The following is a 17,455-nucleotide window of genomic DNA, read 5'->3' on the forward strand; positions in this document are numbered from 1 at the left end:
ACACACACACACACACACACACACACACAGAATGTCTACCAGACAGAAGAAGTTTCAAAAACAAACAGTAGTGAGGAAGGGCTAGATGTATATCAGGAAGCTGAGGAGCCACAGCTCAGTTCACCAACACTTCTCCACGAACCCAAACCCTCAATTCAGTTAAACTAAAAAACACTTAATTTATCCCAAATGGAAATTAAATGTCACAAGTCACATCCTCAAAGAAACTTCAAAAAGTGGTTGTTATGATGTGTTGCACGGTTACACATCATCACATTGTGATGCTGTGGGTCGGAAGGTTCTGCAGAGATCTGAAGACGGTTGCTGTACGACTGTAGCGACATGCCAACAGATCAGTGACAAGGCAGTACAGACAATATCCCACAGTAACATGTCCTGGGGACGCCACTAGTTGTTAGCATGAACTGCTAATCCAGCTCATTTGCTTCTGGTGCTCCTCCATAAACCCCCTGCTGTATGGTTTGGAAGCCAGGCAGAGAACCTGGAGACGGGATCTGATTGGTTGAGGAAATGCTTTGAACTTCCTCCTCTCTCTGCTCTGTATCCATGAAGCCTCGTTTTACAACCCCTCTGGGACTTCAGGTCACAGTTCAGGTCTTGTTTGAACTTTGGAAACACTAATGAGCTCCACAGTTCATTAACAATGAGTAACTGTTGCCACGGTTTCACATCTTAACAAAAATCCATCCAATTGCACACCAAACTGTCCAAACATGCAGCGACTCGGCCAAGCAAATTATGAACAAAAGTCTACAAGGAGAACAAATCAGGACCAACACAGCGGAGCTACCTCGGCACGCCCCCGCTATGAGACCTGAAATAAACTGGGATGTTAGCATGAAGACCTGCTCTGCTGCCTCAGATCTGAAAGGTAAAAGGAAAAAAGACGTTCCTACCTGAGCAGAGGACGCCTTTGTGTCTGGCGCAGGAGAAGTCGTCGCACTCGCAGAAGCTTCCGTAGATCTTCCCGAACTCGGACTCGTAGCAGAGGCACTGGTTGCAGCTGCACTCTCCACGGCCGCTGCAGACCTGCTTGCCCTCGGCTTCCCGGCAGGCGCTGAGGTACATGCTGCTGGCCTCGCCCTCCTGGCACTCGCAGTGGGCGCCCAGGTAGCCCGGCTCGCACCGGCAGGTCCCGCAGTTGTACATGCCTGCAGGGTGGAGGCTTTGGTCAGGGTCCACTCCATCACAGCACTCAGTGCAGTACTTCTTAAATGCAAAAACCTTTATCTTTGTAGGGTTTTTTTTGCAGATAACTGGACTATTTCTTAGACATTATCTTCTATCTGAGAGGCATCCTAATCTTCAAGGTTTCTGCCTCAGACCAGAACATTCCTGATTAGTCTCAGACCTTGTTACCCATCAGTCCCGCTCAGTCACTGGGTTTTCCTCCAAGTTGTAAAGTGTAAGAAGAAAAAGCTGTTTAAAAATAGTTTAAGAAAAGCTCAGAATTTCAGCTGAGAATCTCTTCATAATCACGTCAAAGCGGCCATTAACTGAAACAGCTTTGAGTGTTTTTCTTATTAAAAAGACAAGGTTACTTCACATCCCTGTCTACAACTGGATGAAGTGGAGAACACTGATCAGCTCATCGCAGCAGCAGCTGGGTATGTGACAGTTTATCACATTATAACCTCAAACTTAAATTGCATTTTATTGGGATTTTATTTGGTAGAACACAAGAAAATGCCCAATTGTTATGCTTATTTTCATACGTTTTTCCAAATAAAGTTTGAATTGTAGCACTAATAAGAACTGACTCAGTCTGTTAGAGCTGCGTGTCGTGTGGTTTATGTCTCTACCTGCTGCAAACATCTACAAACTGAACTTTTTGCCCAGTTTTCATTGCAAAACGCAAGAAACTGAGTCAGATCAGATGGAAAGTATCTGAGAGGGTCCATTTCCATGGTCTGCCACAGACTGTTAGCTGAATGAAGGTTCATATTCATGTATTAGTCAAGTTGGAGTGTTAAGATGTTACAGGTACAGATTTAGAGGAGAAAATGTTCTGAAGTGGAAACAAAGTGACACATGGAAAGAAAAGAAAAATCCAAACTGTCAAAGACAAAAGAAGAGCTGCTGTGTCCGCTCATGACAAGAAAATGTTAGATTTAGGGGAAAGTGTTGACCTTAAAGCTCTAAAAGTGAACTTAAACCGATCTCCATTATGGATTCTGCATAACAGAATCAAAGGAAAATTATTTTGGGCTCAACTGTTAGAATAATAAAAGTGTTATATTTTCTAGCTTAAAGACATTTTTTTTTTCATAAACACAATTAGCTTTTATGGCTTTTAATGTAAATATTTAATGCAGCTTTACATTGTTCCCCTTTAATATAATTTTGAGAAATCTTTGCTAATTATCCGCCATCACAATTTCATCCAGCCTGACTGATCTGAGCTCCAACCTGCTGTGTGACCTTCATCGTCCTGATGCTCAGTCTGTTCTGGCTCAGTTATCTTGATGGCGTTGTGTTCAGAGGAACCGCTCGTTTTAGTGACTCATCACATTTTCAGGCCCTCTGAGTTTTCTGTTTCATGTTGCAGGGATGAGAACATTTCCAGCAGTTTCCTGTGAATATCCCAGCCCACCGTTCCAATTATAGAAAAGGGAAACGGCAGTAAGCCTTGGTTTATGTAATCGGGGTTTCATGTAAAAAATATATTTTTAATTGAGCATATTTGGGGGTTTTTTGTAATCACCCAACAGATTATACTAACCCAGGAGTCTCCAAACGTTTCGTAAAATGATCTACTTAAGAGCACTCGCAGGCCAAAACAGAAAAAAACACTAAAATCACAAAAAAAACTTTGAGAACATTAAACTAAGCATGAAATGTTTACAAAATAGACAGATTGTTTTGTAGGAATACAATGTGAAAATCGTAGAAAACTTCAAAAGGGTTTTACATGTGAAAGAAAAACAACTACATTACTGAGTGGGGGAGCCGTGGGGGACGGCTGCTCTCTGAGGAGGAAGCATCAAACCTCCAGTTTGAGGTGGAGCTGATGTGGAGCTTGGTCCACCCAGGTGTTTCACACAGCTGAGTAGTTGCCATGGGAGATTGAAGGATTTCCCACACATGCATAAAAAGGTACTGAAGGCAACACAAGGTGTGTTTTGATGAGAGAATGAAATTATAACATGATGAAAAGCTCAAAAAAGACGATGTTAGATAACACTGCCCCTTTAAGTAGCATATCTCTCATTCCTTCACTTGCCACCCCTGTCCAACAGAAACGTTTTATGTTCAGTGTCACTGGATCTGACCAGGGTGTAATGTGTGTTTGATGACCGTACCGATAGAGTTGCAGAGGCTGCTGTTGACCTGCGCCGTCCGGCTGCAGCTGCAGTCGCACTGATAGTTCACAGCTACCTCCAGGCGGTCCTTAAACCCCACCGGCTTTATGGTGAAGGTCTGGTCGGTGCCGCGGGGCGGGCAGCTCCGAGCTTCCACACTCACATCGAAGGAGACCTGCCAACAAGACAAACAGTCATTAGAGCGCAAAAAGCCACACAGCGCTCCTCTTTCTTTCCCCAAAAGCAAAAAAGGGTGGAGGGTGGGGTGAACTAGGGCTGTAGTGATACAGTAATCTCACAATACGATACACAATATTCTGCTCACGATACGATATATATTGTGATATTCAGGAAACGATACAAGTCAATACACTTTGCAATTTTCTGAAAGATTTCAGAGGGCCAGAGTGATTTTGGTGACATTTTGTGACCGTTATAGAGTTGGATTGAATTAATTTAACTGAAAACTGACTAAAAGCACCAACTACACAATACGTGGCTCTGGTTGGACATGGACTTAAAGTCGACAGCTGGACAAAAAGAATCAAAGAAGTGGTGAGAAAACATGTTTCTTTTAATTGAAACAGTACAAACTGTAGCTTACATGGATTTATAAAATAAATAAAGTGCACCAAGCACCCTGCTCTGAATAGTTTGATACCTTTTTAACCTTGACACTTAACATCTGAAGGAATCACTCTAAACCTGATGACCTAATCACTCTCCCGGCGAAGCAAGCAGTGAGTGAGCAAGGTGACAGTTGGATGTTATGATACTTGCGGATGAATATCGATTTTTTTCCTAGGAAAGAAAATATAGATATATATCGCAAAATCGATATTATTACACAGCCTTAGGGTGAACCCTGTGTGACCCCCGGCCTGTTGGTGTGACTCTGGGACACACAACCAACATCCATCTGATTACACTGAGGAAGGAAATCCTGAGAATGTTTTTTAGCAAACATCATCCATCCCAGAGACGGTTCCAGTCATGAAAGTGAAGCACAGAGACGCTTCTGGATCCAAACCAGAGTTCTGAGATAACAGCAGAGTCCAACTCTAATTAAAGGGTGTTTGTATCCGTATCACAGAGCCTATTTATACACACCCTGCTGAGCAATGAGAAAGAGGAAATACAGAAACATTCTGCTTTAAGGGTCTAAACAGACAAAAGTTAATAATGCTACTCAAAAAATTTCTAATAAATGGATTTACTTAAAAAAACCAACCAGGCATCAGGTTACTTACAGTCTGTCAACACCGAACAATTCATCTTATAATCTGAATCTGAGTAGACATATTCAGTGTTTATTTCCAAAGCCAAGAAAAGTGGCAGAGAGCAGAAAACAAATCCCACAGACCTCAGTGTGTCCTATATGACAGAACATGTTCTTAGGGAAGACCGTTTCTACTTTTATTTTGTTTTTGTGGGTGAGGAAAATTTGAAAGTTACTGTAGAAAAAAAAAACAAAAACATTTTACCAGCTTAGGTGTCACTAAATGAGCATGAAACACATCTACAGTTTACCAGGACTTAAAGATGAGGTAAATTACAGCAATCATGTTTTTTTTTTAATAAATAAAAGCCAAAATACAGACTAATGAGCAGAAAACACTGATCTGATCAAACACATGGCTACATAAACATGGGAGCACCTCTATAAGGGTGTTTGTTGATCAGAGTCCATTTTCAAACTGTTTAGAGTTCATCGTTCTGCCTTGAGAAAGATTATTCACAAGTGGGAAAAAATAAATAAATGACGACAGCTGCAGACCATGCAAAGCCAGGAGCCCACTGGTTCCTAGCAGTGGGTTCACAATACGAGACATCAGCACGAGGAAAGGCCAGAACAAGTTCTGAACAGACCAGGAGCTCCTTTATCCTCGCTGTGTTCACCTCAGTTTGTCTCTGTGAGAAAAGCAACATTACCTAAAGGTTTATCTAAAGCCAAAATGACATGAAAAAAAATCAAACTACAGCCACAGAAGAGGGATGATTAACATTTTACAATGTTGAAGAAATGTGTAAAACTTCAATAAATATCGGCTATAACAGCAATATTATTCATCCGTTCAAATTTCCATATTTGTGCATCCCGTCCCGTAAATGATGCGTCTCTTCAGTAACTTTCAGCTGCATTTGTCTTTCATTACTTAGTTACATGTTTCTTAACTTCTAATTAGGTCAAGGACAACTCCAAAGAAGAGTGAACCAAAAGTCCTCCACAATAATAAATGATACAAAATATTCTTTGAAGCTCATCCTGTATGTTTTTTTTAAATTGCACGATTCTCTGGTTAATGGAAGCTACTGTGTCTGTGAAGCAGCTGCTCTAATTCAATATTAATTGTCATACTAAGAAAATTCTCAATAATCCAGTTTTACTCAGACGCTTTTAAGCAAAGACGGCCATTTCCATGAAAACTCTCAGATTCTAGGCTAATCTCTTATTTATTTATACACAGGCAGGTAACTGATTGCTCCGTTATCTTTTCTGATGTCAGGATCTAAATGCCCAGGCGGATTTCAGGGCAGTTTCCGGAGGGAGGGGGGTGCAGCAAACCATCGGAGCTGAATCAGGACAGGAAGAGGCTTGGTCACATGACACACAGAAACCCCCTCTGCCCCAACGCGGGAAGCTTAACAAGCTAACGAGGCTCACAATTAAATTTACTGTAAATGTGAGTCAGGAGGAGAATGGTCCACACAATCATGTGGCTCATTGAGAGAACTGAGAGGATGTGACACGCTGATGGGGGCAAGAAAGAAGACGGTTAGGCACAGCAGTGAGAGACTTTAGCGAGAACATCTGTGTGTTTTGTTTTAATGATTTGATCCATAGAAAGAACCAGAATGAAATCCAAGTTACTCTGAGGTTTAATGAAAGAGAGACTGGAGGTGGAAGTAGTAACAGGAAGTGGTTGGGTTAAAGAAACTCGTGATATAAGAAGAGGGGTTGGGATGGGAGTGTGTGTGGGGAAGGGGGTGGGGGGTTACCATGGACACATCTTACCGAATGATGGAATCCTTATGACTACCCTAAATTCAATTAACTGCTATAAAACGAGAGAATTGGGTCAAACAAAGCAACACACAACTAAACTCAAATGATGCAGATTTGCTTAGACTAAAAAGCATCTGCATTGAAATAAAAGCAGCCGTTTACTACTTCTGATGCCAGGGCGAAGCGGCCCGGCCAGCATTCTGATTCCCTTCATGCCGGGCGGTCTCACAGGTCAGGCCCGGTCCGGCCCGCTTCTATGGGTCACCATTGAAATGCAGCAGCAGGCGGCAGCCCCCCGTTTCCTAAGAAAACAGGGAGAACACTGGCCTCCAGCAGGATAAAAGACATCACCCGAGAGCCCCTCTCCATTCATCCAGGCTGAATTGTCAGGGCTCATTCACCAGCTTTTCCCATCCCAAAGCAGCCCAGCGAAATAAAGCATCCTAGTGGAGGGACAGAGAGGAGGATTCCTCACTGTGAGGCTGCATGTTAGAGCCTGGCCCTCCTCTCAGCATCAACAACAGATTCAAATCTCATCCCAGCCTCAAACGGAATAAAAAGTGACCATGAAAGCCTTTCAGATGCACATCAATCTCCTCCGACAGCCAGTGAAACATTTCATTAGATGTTCATTAGATATATCGTAACTCCTGTCTGCAGACTCAAGTCAAGTCAAGTTAGTTTGTATAACACATTTAAACTACGAGGCACTTCTCAGTGCTTTACACCATAAAACATAATTCAGTCACAAATCATGAAATAAGCAAAACATTACATTCGATCAAAATCCATAATCAAAATCACCAAGCAAATATATTGATCAAAATCCTCAGTTATGAATCAGAAGCAGCTTAGTCTAGATTTAAAGGAACTCGGGTGTTTGGGCGTTTCTGGAAGCTCGTTCCAGATTAGATTAGAACTGAATGCTGCTTCCCCATGTTCTGGTTCTGGTTCTGGTGAAACCAGAACCAGAACCAGAGACTCAGGACTCTTTGATTCCCGAGTCCACCGAATCAAAGAAATGCCAACAGAAACATATTTTCATTAGTACATTTATATTTGGTTCAATTCTGCAGGAATGAGCTGCTCACAGCGGCGGCAGCATGTTGGGGCAGATCGGTTCGGTTAGCTCCGATTTGTTTTTCTTGTCAACTTTTGTTCATCAATTTTTTTTGTTGAGTCATTGAGCCATTGCATGTTTGGACAATTATTCCCTGTGGTTCTGGGTGCTAGCAGGGATATAAATCATCCCTGGTGGCGCGCCTGTATCAGAGACTCCGACTTAGCCGACATCCTGACAGTGACAAACTGTCACTATTAATCAAGAATAAATACTGCAGCACTTAGGACATCAGTTATAAGTGAGGCATAATCACCATGCTAAGTATTAAAGTTGGTATTTTATTGCAGTTGAAACCTAATGAGCTCTTAAACATAACCTTATGCATGCATGCAATTTGCATATGCATATCATTTTAATCAAACAACTGATAGCAATTAACAGATACGTTTCACCCTCTTTTCCCCGTCAACATGATTTCCTTACTAAACTCCATCTTAGCATCTCAGCAAATGGGCCTTCAACAGACCGAGACTATTATTGTCCTGCAGAATGTAAATGCATTACAGTTCAGTCTGAACAGTCCACCAAATACAGCACGAAAGCAGGTCTATGATATTGTTTGTGAACATAATATTACAATGGAAATTGTGATGTGATTTATTGTGTGGCCTTCCCCAAAACCTTGGTGTAAAATAAACAGTACCGTGAACTGGTTTGGAGGAATGACAAAGAGGTTCCACACAGTCAAGGAGATATGCTTTGTCTCCGTTATGAGCAAAGATCTCAACATCTACAAGCTCCTGTGTATGATGGTTTCACACCAAGAGCAACAGGTTTAAATATGGGGGCTTCAGCACAGGTAGAAATGACATTTATGCCAACAGTCCGCATGGCTACAGCAAACAGAACAGGAGCTGAATCAAATAACTACCACAGCGGAAGGACATCCCCTCCATCGACTGAAAGAAAAAGAACTGACAACTTAACTACTTGAAATCGGACCAGGCATTAGGTTTGAAAATGTGCCGCAGGAGCAAAAACTGGTGAAAACTGATCAGTTTCAGCTAATGTTGGTGACTTCTTGTCAGTTTAAAAAAAACAACAACAAAAAAACACCTCGAGCTGAAAAGGCAGAGTTTTTAACAGTTTCTGGTAATACCATGACTGCAAGATAGAGCCCGAGCTGACAAACGGCAACACTTAGTCATTTGACAAGAGCCTGAATGCAGATTAAATACTTTTTGTTTTTCCTGGAACATTCAACAGGTAGGCGTGGCAGGTTGTTTGTTACTAAGAATGCAGAAAGTCATTTGTCGTGTTTAAAGAAAGGTTCAGACAGAAATCAGAACCACAAAGGTGGTTAAAGTGAGCATGTTCAAACAGGCAAATACATCTAGATATCTAGATATCTAGATATCTAGATATCTAGCATATCTAGATATGCTAGCTTAGTAACAAATGTACGAGTTTGAAGGGTGAAGAAAAGATAACAATGTAGCCAAAACATTCAGAAAGATTTCTAGTGGATGACAAAGTTTCTGTGAGCAGTGAGAACAGCACTCAAGGTCTTCTGACTGGCTTGATTCAGGCAATTCCTTTCCTTTTTTTTGTTTTGTTTTAACAAGCTAAACATCAGTGATCTGCATCTTTATAACAAAGTGCAAAAAAAAACTAATGTAATTAATCAGCCTTTTTCACTGTGATAACTTATTTCACACTTCTCCTGTTAAATTTTGTTACATTTAGTAACATAAAGCCTTCTCTTCCTGCCCTGGTGTAGCAGGAAAGGACTAGAAGATCTAACAGGTTTGATCAGATAACCTGCTTGCTCAGGTTATTGTTAGCAGGAAGGCATAGCAGAATGCTATCCAGTTGGATCAGCCTGGCTGAGAACAGGTGTTTGGAAACTGATGGGTGAATCCTGCATGCAGTAACCTCTTACCACAGTTAGTAACCCGCTAGCATAGCGCTGTTAGTAACTGGCTAGCATATTGTGTTTAGGAAATTGTTAGTGTGAAATAACCTGCTAGTGCGGTTAATAACCTAATAGCACTGCGAGGGTAGTAACATGCTAGTGCAAAATAATCTCCCAGTGTGGTTAGCAACCTGCTAGCATTTTTAGTAAACTGGTAGCACAGCATGGATAATAACCTGGTAGCACAGCACAGTTATTAACCTGCTAGTACAAAATAGCCTCGTAGTGCAGTTAGCGACCTGCTAGCATAGTTAGTAACCTGCTAGCACGGTTTGTACCCTGCTAGCATAGTGCTGTTAGTAACCTCCTAGTACAGTGTGGTAATTAACCTGCTAGCAAGGTTAGCAAATTGCTAGCATAATACAGTAACCTACCAGCATAGCATTGTTAGTAGCATAACATGATTGGTAACCCCTGTTCAGTAGAAACAGGTAGTGTAAAAGAGGTCTGGAAGCAGCACAACCAGCTGAATCAGAGGGAAGTTGTCTCTTTAAATACACAGAAACTGTAAAGAATATTTGCAAATGAAATTTTACACCTCAAAGCTTTATTGTGTCATTCAAGTAAAAGTAAAAATTAGACCATCAGCCACCAATCAGCTGTAATCACACCATACTGTCATGCACTCAAATCAGTAGCCTGCCAGCCAGTTAGCTGTCATCTGCTAGTCAAAAGCTGTAATTTGGGAAACAATAAGCTATAATCTGCATGCAATGTTTAATTAAAAATAGAAATGCAGCAGCATTCATCAGATACAGGTCGTGAAACTGGAGATTACTCTTGGACTGTGCTGCAGTGTGAGTGGTTTAGGTCTTAATGGTGACCAGAGGAAGCCAGTGATAAAGTTTTCATAACCCCAAAGCAGAAAGCACTGCCAGGCTGGAAGATCTCTGAGAGGTTTCTCTGTGGCTCACCGCGTAATAAAACATTTAGAGTGCGAGTGGGAAATTTGGAGAAGGACTCACCGTTTCTCCAATCTTTAAGTCTGCACACTTCCTGAAACCTGGCAGCGGCTTCCCATCTTGGCAGGTGGCAGTGAAGGACAGGTTGATGTCCTCGGGGTGGTCCGACACAGTTAGCTCCACTTTGGACCGAATGTTCTGCAGGTACAAAAAGGTTAGAAATAGATGATTAACGGCTGGGCAATAAATCAATAAAATATATTGTGATAGACACGTAATCAATATCAATAGATAATACATCCGACAGAATTCAATAATTTCACTGAACTCTGATCCAGAACCACACAGCATTCTGGGAGATGTAGGCAGAGGAACGGCTCAACCAGCTCACAGTGAGCCAGGCAAGGTGGGTGGCGTCAACTAACTCACTCTTTGGTAATCTAGCAACAACCTATTGAGCAACTTGCACAGCCTCAAACGTGCTTCAAAAAAAAAAAAAAGGCAGTGTGCAGTGAAGTGAGAAATGAGTTTGAGAGAAAATTTAGGAGAAAACAGAAAAGGCGGAAGTTTGGCAGTAATTCAGATATTCAATACAAAAAACTAATCAATAATCATCGATGCGGACTGACATGTTGTGATTTGGTTTTTTTTTGTTGTTTTTTATTTGTCCAAGATGATTTCTAAAGCAGGAGAGGACTTTGAGCAGCTGTTCTGGAAGTGGAGGAACATTGACAACATGGCTCCCATCCTGCTGCTTCATGCCTGCGTGTCTCTGGGTGAATAATAGAGTGGAATAGAAACATGAGGAATGTGTTTTTTTTACACTCAATTTGACCACAACTATGAGCGTTGCACGTGGATGCAGGCTGCAAGTGGAGTGCTGCAAACAGCCGCATGCAGCTGCAGCTGAACTGTGCCCAGAACAAATGAGAGGCATTCCCACGCACATGGAGGAGACGTGGAGACCCTGCTCTGACCCTGGACGCCGTCGCGCCGAGGGAGCGCCGCCTGCAGCCGCTGACCCCAGGCTGCTTGATACAACGTGGCAGCTGGAATGTTAATGCCGCCGTGTGTCAAAGATCACCGAACCCGCTTCTGACACACATCAGAGGTCAAAACTAAAGGCGGCTTGTGCCCGGCTGAGGAGAACTTTTTGCACGCCCACGCAGGAAAACATGAGGCGAAGCTGCACACACGCACCGCTTCGTGAAAACGCGTTTCATAAAGACCCAATCAGATGAGAGTCTGGCTTCAATTTAGAGCCCAGACAGGAAGAAGAGGAACATGCTGCACTCAGAGAAAAACACTGGAGGTAGTTGGGTATTTAATACAGAGTCCAACAGGACACGCACACACACTGACGCTGCTTCAGTATGTGTGTGTCCTGCTGACACGTGGGTTCCTACAGCTCCTCCCGTGAGCCGTAGCGCTTCATTTCATCACCAACACGGCCGATCACATGCCAGAGGAACCGACCTGCTGCTGAGACCTCATCACTACCATCACGACACCAAGATCCAGGTTAGGGCTCAAAAAGTTAATTGTGATGAATGATTATTGAAATAATCGTCAACTAATTTAGAACACCCACTCACAGCGGTAGGTAAGCCAAAACTGGACAATAAATATGCATTTCAGATGAAAAATCTAGTTAAAAATATTATGCATAAAAAAACAAAAGAAAAAAATCACCCAAATCTTTTAGTAGGCACCATTTGCTCTGCAATTATTAATCGGGTAATCAATGAAATAATCAGCAGATCATCCCTGGTCTGTATGAGGTCGAGTCCAGCAGAAAGGACTGATTTTTTTTCACGTTGGTGTTTTTAGCTCCATCACCTGCTACAAATGATCAAGCGATGCTAAAGTAATATTTTGTTAATTCAACGACCAAAAAAGCACCTGCATTCAAACAGCTCTTACTGCTGAACAGAAACAAACAATACAGTCAATTCAGTGTTGATGGTATTCTAAAACCAAGTCAAAAGGATGATCTAGAGTCAGCTGATCTGATAACAGCTTCAGTTATCACAGCAAGAAACTAGAGATCAGGTCCGAAGTCTGGGAGTAGTGATGGACTCTGACCTGAACCTTCAGAGCCACATAAAGACAGTTACAAAGTCGGCCTTCTATCACCTGAAGAACATCTCCAGGATTAGAGGACTGATGTTCCACAACGATCTGGAGAAACTCATCCACGCATTTATCTTTAGCTGCATTGATTACTGCGACAGTGTCTTCACAAGTCTAAAAAAAATAAAAAATAATCAATCTGACAGCTGCAGCCAACATCATATCTGTTGAAAAATGGAATGTCAATCAGGTTTATATGTCTTTGAAGCAGACAGGTGAATACTGAGGGGTTTAACAGCTGGTGAGACAGATCTTATTAGATTCATGCTGTCTGAAAATAAATGTCTGACTTTTCTAGAACATTCTTTGCCCGTTTGGAACATGTAGTTGAGTCGTCTGCAGACTCCGTTAACAGAACAGTGAGGTTCATGAGGAAGGATCTGCTTCTGCCGTCCTCCCCCTCCTCTTATCAGATGGCTGCGTCCTGAGCAGACCCACACAAACACAAACAGGAAGCTGGGCTCGCTCCACTCACGTTATAGGCGGCAATGATCAGCTGGATGACGTTCTTCGAGTCCTGATCCAGGATCTCCACTGTGGTTCCAGGTATGAGAGCTGTGAAATTCTGAAAACATGAAATCAATAGAACCAGATCAGAGAAGCGTCAAAACGCTGCGAACAAAGACGCTGGTGGACGCCTACAGGGAGATGAAGCATACCTTATAAATAACGTAGAGCCGTTTGGTCACGGCGAAGATGAGGAAGATGTTATTTTCAGCCAGCTTCTCTCCCAGCAGAGCCAGAGATGGATAGTCCTGCAGAGAAGGAGAATCATGAGGCATTGTGGGTATTGGGTCCACATGTGCTGCCAATGAATTACAGTTCAGATCAGACAACGCTCTGAAGCTCGCAGTGAACTTTTGACCTCAGGATAAACGTTAATGTGGAGATGTTGTCGCCGCTCCACCCTCCTACGTCTCGCACTGTGATGTGTTCATTATCTCTGGACGCTCTGGTGTCTCTGATCTGATTTACAGGCAGAATCCAACAGATCAGGAGCAAAACGCTGCGGCCAGAACAGAAGTCACCCAGCTGGGAAACGGAGTCCGTCTGTGTGGAGTTCAACCTCAGTATGAATCCAGCTGTCCCGTTTCTGCCTTCAGGTGTTTGTTAGAGAACATTAGAGGACAAACAGCAGACGGGTCACGGAGAGCATGGCGGAGGCAGACTCATCACTTTTCTTGGTAGGGTTTGATGATTCCAGACAGCAGGAGACTTTCTGCTGAAATCTGAGGAAGTTGCGTTGTTGTTTGGTTAATGTCTCATGTGGGGACACCTGGACTTTTTTTAAAAAATGAAACGAGGGAAGTTTCTTCTTTGAAGAAGTGGTGAAAAGCTTACAGAACATTTGGTCAATTCCATGTGAAAGTGACTCAGTGGTTGACCTCTCCGGCCAACCAACGTTAAACAGAGGTAGATTTCATCATTCCAACGCCTACCCAGCAGTCTTGGCTCGTCTCCATCGGCGGCGGTTCAGCAGGGCGGAATCAGAGCCACTCACACGGCGTCATCAGGGACATGTTTGGATCGTCAAGCAACAAGGAGCCAAATGTTGATCTGAATAGATCATGAGTGACTTCAATGGCCCTGTTAGCGTGGTCGCTATGACGATAGCAAGCTTGCAAGTCCCATACATATTTGGAACTGAAGAAGCGTTCTGAGTGAGAGGCAAAATGTCTTCACAAAGCAAGAGAACGAGATCAACCGCCTTCTCCTCAGTAACTAGGATGATTCACCGTTAAAATAGACAGCAATAAGTATTTTCAGAGGAAATCTCATGTATTTGCAGATTTTAGCTGCTTGTGTGTAACTGTGGCCCCTAACCCCAGGTAAACTGGGAGTCCACCAGAAGGATTATAAAGTCATCAACTTCTGGTTTTAGACATTTCAGATGGTGTTTAAGTTTCTCTTGGTCACTGAGGTGTTCTGGGGCTTTTTGTCTGTCTCACCATCTTGGTGGAGGCGCTGTACTCATTGTGGTCGTTGAGGTGGCAGCGGCCGTCGTGAGGCTGGACCAGCCCCCCCAGCCGGCCGTCCAGAGCCAGGTGCGGCACGTCGTCCGTGGCAAACACCAGCAGGTGGTAGGCCTCCTTCCTCCAGCCGATCTCCTCCTGCCGGTGTCAAGCAGGATGAACTGTTACAGTCACTGGAACTTCTACAGGAATTGCTGATCAGTAAAGGTTAGCAAAGCCTGAACATATAAAAAAAAACAACAACTCAGGATTAGGATTTTATTCTCTGGTTTAGTTTTGTTTACCGAAAGGTCACTGACAGTCACCCCTTCCCTCTTTCTAGAAAGCGTGAGAACCACTAGTCCGCACACACACACACACACACACACACCTTTCTACAAAAGACTCAGTTCAGGCTATTATCACCAGGAAACAACAGGCAGGGCTCACAGACTGCTGACTAATGCATCATGGTGCTAAAGAAACAGCGTTTCACCCAATCAGCAGAGAGAAGCCTTTTGTAGCTCTTTTGTTCTCTATGTAAAGTTCTCAGAGCGGTGGGCGGCCCGATCAGAACCCTCTGAACACCAACAACACACACACTGTTGTGGGAAGAAACTCTGCTCTGTGCATCAAACACTGTTTGTGTCAAAGCAAAGCGGCTCATCTACTATTCCCACATATGTAATTATTTCTGTTCATACGCAGAACATGACAGCAGCACTTTATGAATCAAAATATTGTTCGACCCAAACACGTTAAACATTTTTAATCCTGTGACACATCCCAACACAGCCGTTTGTATTTCTCGACAATGCTGCAGAAGTAGAAACATTTAAATTTAATCTAATGTTTGGCAAATAAAGAAGCAAACCTGAGGGAGTCGAAGCCTCACTGAGGAATCAAAGCAGATGAGGGTTAAATGTAGCACATATGCTGGAAAGTGGATGTGTGGCGACCGGCTACATGGAAACTAAAATAAAACTATCTTTTTCAAGTCACTGAACACACCATATATATGCCAAAGCAGGTCGGCTGCTAACACACACTCTTGTTTGTAGAAGTTGTTACAGAGTGAAAATAATCTTCAGCAGTTAGATTTAAAAAAAAACCTGTGAAAATAATCTTTTTGACTTTGTTTTAAAATAAAATACCAGCAACATCAACCACTGAGCGCATTTATAACTTCTACATGATCAGTTTTTATGGTAGAACTGCTTAAAATTATATTTTTAGAGTAATTGTTTTTTTTTTCTGCACACAAAGGTTCCGCATGGAACCTTTATATTCCCGTATCTGGTACGCCTGTGAGTCTGCCGCACAACTGACATCTGCAAACAGATTCTGCCGGCTCACTGGAGGTTCATTTCTGATTCCAAAAATCAATCTGATGGGATGCTGGAAAACTATTGTTGTGTTCAAGTTGTGCTAAAAGGAGTTAGCATATCAGCAATGCTATTCAAGCATGTCAATGCTAAACAAATAGCAGCAGCACAAACGTTTCCAATGCTAATGTCAGCGCTTACACTCCACAGCCCAGAGCAACATAAAGAAATGCTGACAAACATAAATAAAAAACAAACAAAAAAAAGCCAAAAAAAAACCTCAACATATAAATATGCTGAGGACTGCAGAACATTTATGTTTTATTTCTGTTTTTGCAGGGAAGTGACAGTGACTACATTTGAAGTCTTAAAGTTTTAAATTCCCCTGCCCCATTTGGAGGAATTTCTCTGTATTCCTGCAAAACAATCTGCACCTAGAAGCCGTGCTGAGACTAAATCGGACCTTCAGATTGAGTACCACCTTCAAGCAGCAACTATTTGAAAGACAGCAGCTCCAGGTAATTACAAGGCAAGTCATTCTCTTCCCTTAGAAAACAATTAAAGTGGGGGTGGAAGGCGGGATGTGACTGGGCCTGCGAGCGCCTCGTCCTCCTGATCCAGCAGCTGCACCACATTCAGCTTCCTGCCTGTAACCGTGGCACTTTGCATGTCCGACACAACTTTGCACCGTCACTGGGAGCATTTCAAGTAAGATTAAGGTAGGTGGCGCGACGTCACCTTGCACACGGCGGCCTGCAGGATGGCGTCGAAGCCGCCCTCTGGAGCGTCTCGGTTCCGGGACACCATCTGCTTCTGCACCTCCTCGTTGAAACGGTCCACTTTGTCCGTCAGAGAGAGGATGTGGCGAAAACCGAAGGTGGGCACGCAGTTTGGGAAGAGCTTGTATCTGTACAGGGAGACGCGGACAGAACGTCAGCCTCTGGAATTAAACAATAAAAGCACGCTAAGCAGTACATATTATCTTTTAAGTCCCAAAGCTTTTGGCTTCAGAACAAAATAATAATATACCTGATTATTATCCAAATCAGTTAATAAAAGGTATCAAAAGGTAAGAGTTGCACCGATCCAATTGTTTAGTTGTAGAAATTTTACAAGCAGAGAAAAATAACTTACTGCTATATTTCTGATGCAGTAACTGAAGGGCCTTTCCTACTATTACTCTAAGCTAAATATGACAATGCCAAATTGAAAAACATGTGTTATTTGCTGCTGCATTATATTTTAAATGTAAAGTATAAAGTCACAAGGCTTCTGTTTTTTCCTGACCGTGCCTGAACCCACCAGTTATGTTACATATTAGTGATGTGCTGAGGCCTGAGCTGATCAAAATGCAAAAAAAAAAGTATCACTCACACAGCAATGACAGGAGGCAGCTGGGGTCAGCACAATGTCATTCACACACACACAAACACACAACACACTCAACTGAGCCGGGATGTAACCTTCTTTTCAATATTTATATGCTCCCACTGGCTCAGGTTATAGCAGGAAATAAGATCAGCTACCATAACTACGCGGATGATACACAGCTCTACATCACGATGTCACCTGGTGACTCTGAACCCCTCCAATCACTGAATAGGTGCTTAGAACAGATAAATGTGTGGATGTGCCAAAACTTTCTCCAGCTGAACAGAAACAAAACTGAAGTTATTATCTTTGGACCTAAAAAGGAGCGAACTAGAGTTAATGCACAGCTTCAGTTATTACAACTGAAAACCAGCGATCAGGCCCGAAACCTGGGAGTAGTGATG

At 42.7% G+C, this 17,455-nt stretch overlaps 1 protein-coding gene across 1 annotated transcript in view; it reads right to left on the minus strand.

Moving 5' to 3' along the window:
* itgb5 (integrin, beta 5) overlaps nt 1-17,455 on the minus strand; it is a 53,570-nt gene that overhangs the window by 31,089 nt on the left and 5,026 nt on the right. Inside the window, exons 5-11 of the mRNA XM_007569267.2 lie at nt 16,419-16,587; nt 14,353-14,514; nt 13,063-13,158; nt 12,879-12,968; nt 10,334-10,468; nt 3,324-3,498; nt 918-1,172 (exon numbers count right to left, since the gene is read on the minus strand). Of these exons, the coding sequence (XP_007569329.1) occupies nt 918-1,172; nt 3,324-3,498; nt 10,334-10,468; nt 12,879-12,968; nt 13,063-13,158; nt 14,353-14,514; nt 16,419-16,587 (1,082 nt within the window). The remainder of the gene's footprint in view (nt 1-917; nt 1,173-3,323; nt 3,499-10,333; nt 10,469-12,878; nt 12,969-13,062; nt 13,159-14,352; nt 14,515-16,418; nt 16,588-17,455) is intronic.

The sequence above is a fragment of the Poecilia formosa genome, unplaced genomic scaffold, assembly GCF_000485575.1.
Source record: "Poecilia formosa unplaced genomic scaffold, Poecilia_formosa-5.1.2 Scaffold239, whole genome shotgun sequence".
NCBI lineage: Eukaryota > Metazoa > Chordata > Actinopteri > Cyprinodontiformes > Poeciliidae > Poecilia > Poecilia formosa.